The following is a 12,135-nucleotide window of genomic DNA, read 5'->3' as shown; positions in this document are numbered from 1 at the left end:
GTGTGTCTGCCTGCATATCTGTCTGTCTGTCTGAATGTGTCTGTCTATGTACTTGCTCGTGTTTGTTTGTGTGTTTGAGTGTTCGGGTGTGTGTCTGTTGCTTTCTGCGTTTCTAAATGTAAGTGTGTCTGTGTAATTATTGTTCTTCGTGTGTGTTTGTCTCTCCGTGTCTATGCATGTGTCAGTGTGAGCACAAGCTCTCAATTTTTCTCATTTTTGCAGCCAATCCTTGCCAATTTGTGTGTCGCTTACCTCGGGACAAATGCACCGTGGATACTCGTTAAACTATACCCCTGGGCAAACCTTTATTGTTTACCCTGACGACTGTTTGTAGAGATGTTTTCTCCGTTTTAAGCTTTTATTTTCTTCCTTTGATTCAATTCACACGAACGTTTGAATAATGAAAGAAACCATTTTAAACGATTGTTAAGACTACCATTTTCAAGATTTACCGTAACACTCTCCTATGTCAATACATTTCCTTGGAGAATAAATCTTAGTGAGTAATCAAGGACATAATAGGGTAATAAGATGTTACTGAAAATCAAAATACACACACGCACACGTACACACACACACACACATACATACACGCGCGCACACGCACCACACACACACGCACACACACACACGCACATACGCACGCACGCACGCACGCACACAAATACAAATGCTCACACACACGCATACACACACACACGCACGCACGCACGCACGCACACACTCATGCACGCACACACACTCACAAAACATCCGCGTACACACGCACACGCACACACATGCACACACGCACATACGCTCGCATGCACGCAAAAACATATGGATAATTTATCAGAAACAATCGCTGTAATTAGCCAAACCCTGAACGGTCATCACAGCAGAGCAAATATAGTGGTGATCAATAACAATCTACGTGCTGCGCATCGCGGACTCAAAATTTCTTTCACACAAGCCATCAACAAGGTTAAACTGTGGGTGGTAAATCTGCGCTCTGTAAAAGTTTAAAGTGGTACTCGCGTCCCAAAACTGTCTCAAATCGCCCCATAAGTTATGCGGTTTGGTTCTGGGTTTTGTAATTATGTCACCACACACAAGGATAACTTCACAATTAGTGTTTTGAACGGTCGAATGTTTGGATTTTAAACGCGGGGTTTGGGTAATATTTGCAGACTGTAATTTCGTCGTGCACTGTGTTTATTTTCGTGTCGGTCCTACTTTTTCACGAGAGCGGGGAATCGTGCCTGCATTTGTTGGATTACATAATTGAATACCTGATTTTATAGAGGTTTTGTCTGCAAGTGCTAGAGATGATTGTCCAAGCTGAAAAATATAAGACGTTGAGAAGAACCGTGACTCCCGAAGAGCTTGTCAGCAGAAACAGTTGGGCTATGTAGAAATCGATTTGATTATCAGCCATAGCTGCGGAGCATTCTTAAGTTAACCATTTCAGGTGTGTCTGAATTATATCACAGGGAATGTTCCTTGGACTTCTTAAAGTTAAAATCGGTACAAACATGTAACTAAAATTCATGGGTGGGACTGAAAAATGTCATGAATGCTGAAGAACCTACCTTAACCGAAAAAAAAAAAAAAAAAAAAAAAAGAGAGAGAGAGAGAGACAAAAAAGGTCATAATCGAATCCGGATTTCCGGCATTGCTTCTTGTCTTACTGTGTCTTAAAAGCAGCTGTTCATGTGGTTTTTTTTATGTGTGCATCCCTCATACAAACAATACACGATTGATGACGCATAATACAGGAGATACTACTTGTTATGTACTGTAAAGTACACACATCATCATGTATTCAGTACTGACTATGACGTACCATTATATGCATAAACGTGTACAAGCAACATAAAAGGGTATTCATACACTTGTTCTTTACAAACTACAATGGCATATACATTTAAGTAACGCTTTGAAAAACACGGCTTTATTATGTAAATACTTTGTTGTCGATTAGTAGCATACATTATTGGACACAAATCGTTACATAATTACAACGAGCAAGTATACAGCAGCAACACGTTCGTATTATCCAAAACGCAATTAAATCAAGCATCATTCTCCAACCCTTCTTAATAAATCATGTACTTGCCTTGTCTTTTTGGTTTATTCAATGGGGGAATGTCTCCAACACACACCAACACACAAAAACAGGTGCAAAAACAACAGTTACTACCGTTCATAACTAATACAATAAGTTTTTTGAGTATCCAATCAAACACAATATTTTGCAGAAACATCACGTTACTAAGAAACAAACCTATTTTTGTCCCTCGTGAAAACATAGCCGAACATGTCTGCCCTGCACTATAAATAAATCGAGTCCCATTCGCAAATCAGATTTAATCATGCAAACGGTGTAAGTTGCATGAAACAAGGTCCAACAACACTATTCGCCCACATATAGCTCATAAATTCTTCATCTAAATAGTTTCCAATTTTTTACTCTTCTCTCCGGTTTTTCGTCTTTAAATCTGTCAAAAATCGTAACGCGCGACCTCACAATTGTTCATGACCTTCGATCATGCCCATGGTTCCATTTTCTTGCGACAAATTGTTACTACACTTTTGACCGAGATAGTTAACAAATACTTCATTAAATCAGCTCCTAGTTTCTTCTCCTTCAGTCTTCCAGAAAAAACAGTTGATGGAGCGTTTAATCATAGAAAAAACAAAACATTCACAAACATTTCGACCTATCGCTTTGTAAAGTGGACAAACGAGATACTATCCGTTAGCAGTCTGTATGTTTCGAATTTTCTTTGTTGTAATAACATCTTTCAAAAATGGTAACGCGCGACACCACATTTATCCATGATCCTCTCTTTCCAGGCACGCACACGACCACACTCGCAGACCTTCTGCAACAGGAAGCAGAAGAACGCAAAGACAATAACCGCCCCGTATAGAATGAGGATTCCCCCAATGCTGACCAACTCGAGTGGCCGGCTACCTTCGGCCACCGTCCTCTTGCCCTTGACACTGTCTTGACCGTCACAGTCTGTAGACGACGCCTGCCACCATCTTCGTTTCCAGATGTTGATGACGCCAGACTCCTGCAGTTTGAGGATCCTGGAAAGAGAATAAACACACTATGGGTGATGTATATGCATCAGAATCATTCTGCTGATTGTAAACTTCGTAACGGTTTCATTTTGGATCGTGTGAAAAAGTTGTTAATTCTCAGTCGCTCATACATTTAACATTCTAAGTTTACTTGATGTCAAATTTCCACTTATGAAGTGCTTTTTACATTTAGTCAAGTTTTGACTAAATGTTTTAACATAGAGGGGGAATCGAGACGACGGTGTGGTGTATGTATGTGTGTGTGTGTGCGTGTGAGTGTGTGTGTAGACATGTGTGTGTGTGTGTGTGTATGTGTGTGTGTCACGATCTAGTGACATAGACCAAGAAAGTGTCACTCGGTGGGGTGCCTTCTCTTGGTCAATTGCGACAGAAAGCGCCTGTGGTAATTTCTGTCAAGGGGGAGTCGTTTTTTTTTGCTGACAGCGCGCACGGGAATTTCGTTGATTCAGTGTTCAGTGCGTGCTTCTGCTTGCAAGGCAGAAGCTGTCGATAGCTGAACTTGATATGTGACAGTGTGTGTGTGTGTGTGTGTGTGTGACTTTAACATGAGAGTTCCTGAGTATTATATCTCCAGACATTTGTTTCAGTTTTTGGATAAATATCTTTGATGACGTCATATCCGGCTTTTTGTGAAAGTTGAGGCGGCACTGTCACACTCTCATTTTTGAACCAATTTGGTTTAAATGTTGGTCAAGTAATCTGCGACGAAGCCCGGACTCTAGTGTTCGATTTCAGCTTGGACGCTTAAAAACTAATAAATGAGCTTGCTCATTAAAGTTGTCATTAAAATTGATTTTTTGCAAACAGATTTAAAATTGATTGCATCGTATTCTTCATTCAATTTTGAATCTAAAAATATATACATATGTCATGTTTACTCTTAAAATGTGATCACAATTAACGAAAATAGGTTAATTAGTACTTCGATTATTATTTAAGAAATCGATCCAAAAATAATTCCATCTTATTCCTTATCATTTTCTGATTCCAAAAACATATAAATATAATATGTTGTATTCGAAACAAGCTCAGAAAGTTAAAAAGAATACAGAAAAGCGCGCTTCCCTGCTTACCGCAGTACGCTATTTCGCTATTCTTGCATGTCAGTTTCACTTCGTGTTGCACGGGAAAATTGAGCGACTTCCTTGCCGCGTGGATTGACGAAGCTGTTTTGTCTTGGTGAAAAAAATGCAGTGCGTTTAGTTGTATTCTGTGGATTCGACAGATTGACTAAATGTTGTAATTTCGCCTTACGCGACTTGTTAACTTTTCATGAGATGTTTACAACTGGAGCATTCCAGAGAGAGATGGACGGACAGACAAACAGGAAGACACACTAAACAGGCAGAAAGACAGGCTGGCAAATAGGCAGGATGCAGGCGGATATGCCGGTAGGCAGGTTGGCAGGTAGTGAGTTGCGAAAATGTTTAATGAAACAGATGAATACATGATGGACAGGCAGCCAATAAGCCAGACAGCCAAGCAAAACATAAATGTATAAACATTCCTCTTACACGTTGTTAATGAGATTCTTATACTTGGCACCCTGGGGCACAGCTAGTCCAAGACCGTTGACGGCGAAGATGTGCTCGGACCTGTGCAGATGCTTGCAGTCCTGCATCTGCAGGAAGTCCAGGGCGCTGACGTCCATGATGTAGGCCAGGTCGTTGTTCATCACCAGGTCCGCCACCTCGTTCTCGTCCAACACTGTTGTCATCCGGGCCCCAATGGCACGGTACATTTCAGAGGAATCGTTCTGGAATCAAAGCAAAGTGTTTTTAAATGTTGTTGTTTGCTTATTTGTTTGTGTGTTCGTTTGTGTGTGTGTGTGTGTGTGTGTGTGAGTGTGTGTGTGTGTGTGTGCGTGTGTGTGTGTGTGTGTGTGTGTGTGTGTGTGTGTGTGTGTGTGTGTGTGTGTGTGTGTGTGTGTTGTTGCTCTTTTCTAAACAGACTTGAAACTAGGCGAGGGTCTCATTACAGACAAAAATAGACAATAACTGACATCTTGACACCAACTGGTTTGTCCTTATTTTGTTCATTATGACGTGAACAATCTGTGAAGTCGAGGGAAAATGGACAGGGAGGAGGTAAACAGTCTGAAGGATTCCTCCTGCTCCTAGATAGTCAAAGGCACACACACTTCAAGCATTTTCTTACTTTAAAGCGGGACTGCCTTGTACTATCAATCAACGTAAAAGGGGGTGGGGGGGAGTGGGAAGATGAGAAAGGAGGAAAACAACCCTAACCGGCCTTCCTGCTTTAGCCAAGTAGCCAAACATTAAGCTCAGGTGGACTATAATTATAGATCTTTATTTATATATTTTTTATTCTATTTTTTTTTTTTACATGTATATGCTGTACATTACAGGACATCACCTACACAAGGGGACAAAAAACATAAAACATAACACACTTGGACAATTATAGATCTTACCTGAAAGCTAGACTGCCAGGTGGTGCCAGACAACGTGAGAGGGGTGAGAGAGGACGAGACCAGGTCCTGAAGCGTGTCTACGGTACGCTCATGCACAGTGACGGTCAGCTGCGCCGCCAGGCTGGCAGTGTAGATGGACACGATGAGAATGGTGAACAGCCACCAGCACCCCAACACCAGGCGTCCTGCTGACGACTCCGGGTGACGCGACGCTCCTACAGACAAAAAGCTACATCAAATTATGAAACACAAGATTAACACAAACGATTTTGTTTTCAACTATATGCAGTACACAAGGAAAATTGCTTGGCTTGAGTACATTCAAAACATTCAATCAAAACAAAATACAAGTGCTCACCGAATTACTCACATACAAACACACACACGTACGCACGCACGCACGCACGCGCGCGCACGCACGCACGCACGCACGCACGCACGCACGCACGCACGCACGCACTCACACACACATACACACACCCACACACCCACACACACACACACACACTCGCCTTCCCTTCTCCGGAAAACATCGACCGGATAATCCCGAAAGGCTAAGTCTGGCGAAAATCGCCGCTTAAAACTAGTTTGTGAGTTTGTGCTGTTCACATGGGCAGCGATTTTGATTTGACTTGCCGCGAGTGCCGACTAAAATCGCTTGAAGGTATGTCACAAGTGGTTTCCAAGTCTGCCATATGTGAACAGCACTTTAGGGCGATATTGCCATTAGGCAAAAGGGAAAGGGATTAATACCCATCTAAGCATCACTTCCTTTTTCAGTCCAAAGAACAACGTCTAACCCATTCTTTGTGAAACAGTGTCTGCAACAGACCACTATACCTTGTTCAACCAGCGACCCATAGACGATGAAGACACTGTCCCCAAAAGACCACCAAGTTTTATCACCATCTTCTTTTCCAAAATGGCGTCGCCTGGCAGCCGCAGCACTGGTGATGACGTAAAGCGCTGTTCCTGTGACGATGAGAGCGCCGCCTACCGACAGCCACATGGCGAGAGGAAGGGGCTTAAACACGGTGAGAATGTCAGGTCCGGGCTGGCTTCTCTTGGTGAGAATGGCGCCGCCATCTTGCATGAAAGGGACGGTGAAGTCGATCACATTCTCTCGCTTCGAGGTGATGGTGAACGGACCTATGGCTAGGTCAAGTTCCTGTGAATAAGAACAGACACAGATAGATTTCAAAAATAAAGAGGTGTGGGAGGGGGGGGGGGGGTGTTGGTGGCGGTGGGTGATACAAGCAGTACACTTGTGTTTATCTTGCATTGAAGGCACGGTGAAGTCTATAACCTCGTCTCACTGCGACGTGGTGGCGAACGGGTCTATGACTACTTAGGTCTACTTCCTGTGGGAAAGACGAGGACGAGAATGTGTCAGTAGGAGTACATATGCTGTCTTAAGGAGCACAGGTTTCAGTTATCATATACAATTTTTGATTTAATGCACTAAACCCCTTTCTGGAACATAAAAATGAACGAAGTACATACAAAAACGACGACAACACAAACACATGTCTGCAAGCGTGGTGTGGGTGAACATATCTATCTGTGTGCGCTAACGGTTCAAAAAGTTAGCAAAAGTTAATCAACATTTAGTGTGAGCCTGAGCTTCGCATGCCTCGCTACTACGACATTTCGACCCCCTCTCCTTTCCTCCGACCCCCTTTACCACCCAAACCCAGTGTCATGTGCATGCGAGCCTTCTCTGTCGTTTTCGCTTGCCCGTGGTCATCGGACGGTAAGAAAAAATATTTAGGCAATTGCCCGCCTTGGAAAATAGATAACATACGCCGCATCTTTCAACGTTATTAGAAAACCAACAGAAATTGCTCAGGTGTAAAATGTATAATGAAACATCCAATACACATGTAGTAAGTTGGCAATTTTTTTTGCGATGATAATTTCACACGCGTTGAGATGTAGGTGTGCTTCTCCTTTCTGTCAATATTGGCATTGACAGCTCCTTTGTTGTTTCATATCTGGATATCATAAGGATTCAACTAATACAGTGCGGGGAATAACTGTACGTTTCCCAGCATGTTAAATACAAAAGATGGGGATTTAATCTGTATATTCTTGCTTTTTCATCTGCGTGTTTGTTATTTGCTTGTTGTTGTTTTTGTTTTTGTTTTTGTTTTTATTATTTTTGTATGTGTTTGTTTGGGCATTTGTTCTTGTTTTTGTTTGCTGAGTATAGTGTCCTTTACATTCACCCAATGAATGAAGTGTATTGGGAGCAGAATGAAGTGCGACTCGCCCCGCGTATAAGCATTCCCACCATTCCGTTCCATGTACCGTCGGCTTCCAGTGATCCGTACAATCCATCGGGTGGCTCTTTCAGTTCGAAGCTAACAACAGAAAACAAAATAAACATTTAATATTTGATGTGTTCAACGTTGAAGCACACACACACACACACACACACACACACACACACACACACACACACACACACACACACACACACACACACACACACACACACACACACACCAAACACACACATACAAGGAAGGACAGACATGTCCAACGTACGTGAAGTTCAGTCGCAGCGCTAATTCGTCAAGCATATCCATCGACATCCCTTCATATTTCGCAGGGCCATGGCTGGGCAACTTGTATAGGAATGGGATGGCCTGCAAGAAATATAATATACGAATTCAAAACAAAGATGTGAATCGTAGTATGGAAACCTGTCATGTTGTTGTATAACAAAGCTAGCGTCAGACTGACTGACTCGTGAATTTTACGTCCTTTGATGACCAACTGACCTCGGGACATGTATGTAGTAGAGGTGGTGTGCTATGAGGGAGGACAACACACAAGGCCGACGGATATGCAAACAAGTTTCAAGTTTCAAGTTTATTAGTCCATAACCCATGGGGGCATTTTGAACAATAAATACAATCAATACAATCATGATATATGCTAATATAATAAATAAAAAATAAAAAAATAAAAAAAAAATAAAATAAAAAAAAATAAAAAATAAAAAAAATTATGAAAAACAATGAACAAAGATGATCGGTGTCGTAGTTCTGTTTAAGCTGTTTTCTCTCTCAGTATTTGAGCATAATTATGGGGTTGTGTAGCAGTATGGTACGTTGATGAGTTGGTGAGCTCGACATTTTGAACAGATTCGTGAGATTTTGATGTTAACGCAAAAGACGGACAGCAGTGATAAATCGTGTCTCTTAACTATACATTCGTGAAATAACAGTTTTTTTACTGAATAGATCTTAAAGTCGTACCAATGCAACGCCAACTCGCAGATGCTTGTTTCCCAGGCGTGCAAATGCCTTGTCATACGTGACTCCGTCGTACACGTGTAATCCATGACGTGAATTCCAACGCCCAGTTTCTTCCAATGTTCCTTTCGCGGCAGTGTAGACGAGCAGGGAAAACTCTACCGAGGTGCTGTTTAAGCTTGGCTGTTGTTGCAGACAGGAGAAAGAAACAGTGCGAAAAATACCCTTTACATGAATTTAACTGTATGTGAACATTGGCAGTGTCGTCAAATATAAAATAACTATCTTTATGTTGCAATGTTTTTGCTCGTTTTTGTACAGACATACGAATGTAATGACTTTTCCCCTCTTTTTTCCATCAGGGATTATTTAAACTTTTTTTTCTCTCTTTCTTTGTGCACAACCGACTCATCATTTAGTTAACGTATTCATACGCTTCTTCGACATTGTTTAAGTCATTCATATATGCGAGAGAAACGAATCTTCTTTGAACGTTTGTGTCTGTCAAAGAAGACGATTGTGGGGCCCAAAGGACGCCATGAAGAAAAGAAAACAAGTCGCGTAAGGCGAAAATACAATATTTAGTCAAGTAGCTGTCGAACTCACAGAATGAAACTGAACGCAGCAAGACCGTATACTCGTAGCATCGTCACTCCACCGCCCGTGGCAAAGGCAGTGCCCGTGGAATTGACAAGAAGAGCGGGGTATTCGTTGCGCTGAGAAGGATAGCACGCTTTTCTGTACCTCTCTTCGTTTTAACTTTCTGAGCGTGTTTTTAATCCAAACATATCATATCTATATATTTTTGGAATCAGGAACCGACAAGGAATAAGATGAAAGTGTTTTTAAATTGATTTCGAAAAAAAAAAGTTGATAATAATTTTTATATATTTAATTTTCAGAGCTTGTTTTTAATCCGAATATAACATATTTATATGTTTTTGGAATCAGCAAATGATGGAGAATAAGATAAACGTAAATTTGGATCGTTTTATAAATTTTTATTTTTTTTTTTACAATTTTCAGATTTTTAATGACCAAAGTCATTAATTAATTTTTAAGCCACCACGCTGAAATGCAATACCGAACCCCGGGCTTCGTCGAAGATTACTTGACCAAAATTTCAACCAATTTGGTTGAAAAATGAGGGCGTGACAGTGCCGCCTCAACTTTCACGAAAAGCCGGATATGACGTCATCAAAGACATTTATCAAAAAAATGAAAAAAACGTTCGGGGATTTCATACCCAGGAACTCTCATGTCAAATTTCATAAAGATCGGTCCAGTAGTTTAGTCTGAATCGCTCTACACACACACACACGCACACACACACACACACACGCACGCACATACACCACGACCCTCGTTTCGATTCCCCCTCGATGTTAAAATATTTAGTCAAAACTTGACTAAATATAAAAAGAAGAAAAAAAAAAGAGAAGAAAAAAACGTACCCTCACGAGTTCCTTGTCGGAACAAAGACATATCCCACAGTTAGTCTGCTGGTTCGGAACAGAAGATGTACCATTCCTACTTGGAGCGAGCAGAGCGACCAGGTAGTGTAGGTCTTTGTAAGCCTGCAGGCTTTTCGCTTCCAGCTCAGAGCAGATCACAAACCATTGCACCTGGGCGTACAATTCTGTTCTCTCTTCCATCTGGCGACAGTGCAATATCCAAGAAAATTTTTCTTTTTATTAGTTTGAACAAGATTGTATTCAAATTAAGTTTCGCGAAACAATGATACATAAACATCTAGGGCAAGCACTCTAGCACAAACCCTTTTAGCTTGTGACAGTGTAATATCCCATATAGTGTTACAGTTGATTGAAACACTTACTATAATATTAGTCTATCTTCGAAATGTAATCAGTATGCTGTCTAACAGAAAGACTTTGTAAACTCCTTTGGAGTAGGCTACTGTTTATTAGCAATTTCTCTTTCTTTTGCCTTTATTTTGATGCCTCTCTCCCTTGTGCATTCAGAGTAGCAATTGCCTATCTATCATACTTTTTTTTTATTAGTTCGGTTATATTTTTGAAGATTCTGTATCTCTGTCCAATATATATATATATACATGTAGTTGATTTTTATTCGTGCCTACAGCACTGCCAAGAAATGTGGAAAGGGATTCATTTTGTTGAATGAGGAACGAGCGAACGAACAAATATTATTTTACAAGAAATAAACCTGTCCTTAAACAAATACTAAACATATACTATTCACTCAAAAAAGCATACAAATGGAACGAAATGATAGAAGAAAAATGCTTAATGCAACCAGAATATAAAACAAAAACAAAAATAAATGCGGAAAAAGTTAGAAAGACAACAATAAAGAAGAGGAGTAATGAAACAGACAGCGAATAAAAAAAACCGCACACGCACACACGACTAACAAACAAACAACAACAAACCATATGCAATCAAATGAAAAGGTATATACAGGGTGGTCCAAAAACAACGCCCTATTTTCTTTTTGATCTCATTATTGACTGCGAAGAGACATTTAAAAAATGTCTTCACCAAACAATAGGAGAATCATGGCAAATTATGTCTTGTAAATTTGGTAAAAATCGGTTCGTCCTTAGTAGTTGATAATCTGCTCTATCCGGGGTCCTCTTCGTAGAAGAACTGCTGCAACACGAACGTTGCAATTGTTCATGACTCGTCCAATCATGTCAGCTGTCAGCTTGTATGCGCCTGATTTCCCTTCTGATGTTGTCCTACAGAGCTGCCAGTGTCTGGGAATTGTTGCCGTATATTCTGTCCTGGGTACCTCCACAGAAAGTATTCGGGTGGGTTGCGATCAGGGGAATTAGGTGGCCAAGGGAAGTCAGTGCGTCGTGAAATGAGCCTATCGCCAGGAAAGAGGAGGCTGGATAGAGAATAAGAAGAGAATGTGTTGCTGTAAGTTTATTGTTATGTTATTTTGTTAAAATGTATGTGTATTTGGTGTTTAAATAGTATGGTTTTATTCATAGCTGATATGTAAAGCGCGGAGAGCATAGTTTACTGTGGTTCGCGCTATATAAGCTGTCATTATAAGTATTATTATATTATTATATTATCAACTGCTAAGGACAGACCAATTTCTACCAAAATGTGCAAGACATAATTTGCCATCATTCTGCTACCGTTTGGTGAAGACATTTTGTAAATCTCTCTTTGCAGTCAAAAATGAGTTCAAAACGAAAATAGGGCGCTTTTTTGGACCACCCTGTAGATGAGAGAAGAGAAAATACAAAATACAAAATAAAGTAAAAACAGTTGTAAAAAGTTGTAAAAAGGGTACATAAAAAGTACATCAATAAATGTATAATCAAAGAAATTAATTCAAATCATGCAT

The 12,135-nt window shown here is 40.6% G+C and overlaps 1 protein-coding gene across 1 annotated transcript; it reads right to left on the bottom strand.

Moving 5' to 3' along the window:
- Nucleotides 1–2,786: 2,786 nt before the first annotated feature.
- LOC138952480 (glutamate receptor ionotropic, delta-2-like) lies at nucleotides 2,787–7,581 on the bottom strand. Its single transcript, XM_070324161.1, has 5 exons — nucleotides 7,570–7,581; nucleotides 6,368–6,695; nucleotides 5,528–5,742; nucleotides 4,608–4,849; nucleotides 2,787–3,078 (listed from the first exon to the last, which is right to left on the bottom strand). Exons 1-5 carry the CDS (start codon nucleotides 7,579–7,581, stop codon nucleotides 2,787–2,789), a joined length of 1,089 nt encoding a protein of 362 aa, XP_070180262.1.
- Between the last annotated feature and the right edge of the window lie 4,554 nt (nucleotides 7,582–12,135).

The sequence above is a fragment of the Littorina saxatilis genome, linkage group LG2 (genome assembly GCF_037325665.1).
Source record: "Littorina saxatilis isolate snail1 linkage group LG2, US_GU_Lsax_2.0, whole genome shotgun sequence".
In the NCBI taxonomy this organism is placed as follows: Eukaryota; Metazoa; Mollusca; class Gastropoda; order Littorinimorpha; family Littorinidae; genus Littorina; species Littorina saxatilis.
Note: the sequence above shows the minus strand (reverse complement) of the source record. Positions and strands in the feature narration are given on the sequence as shown.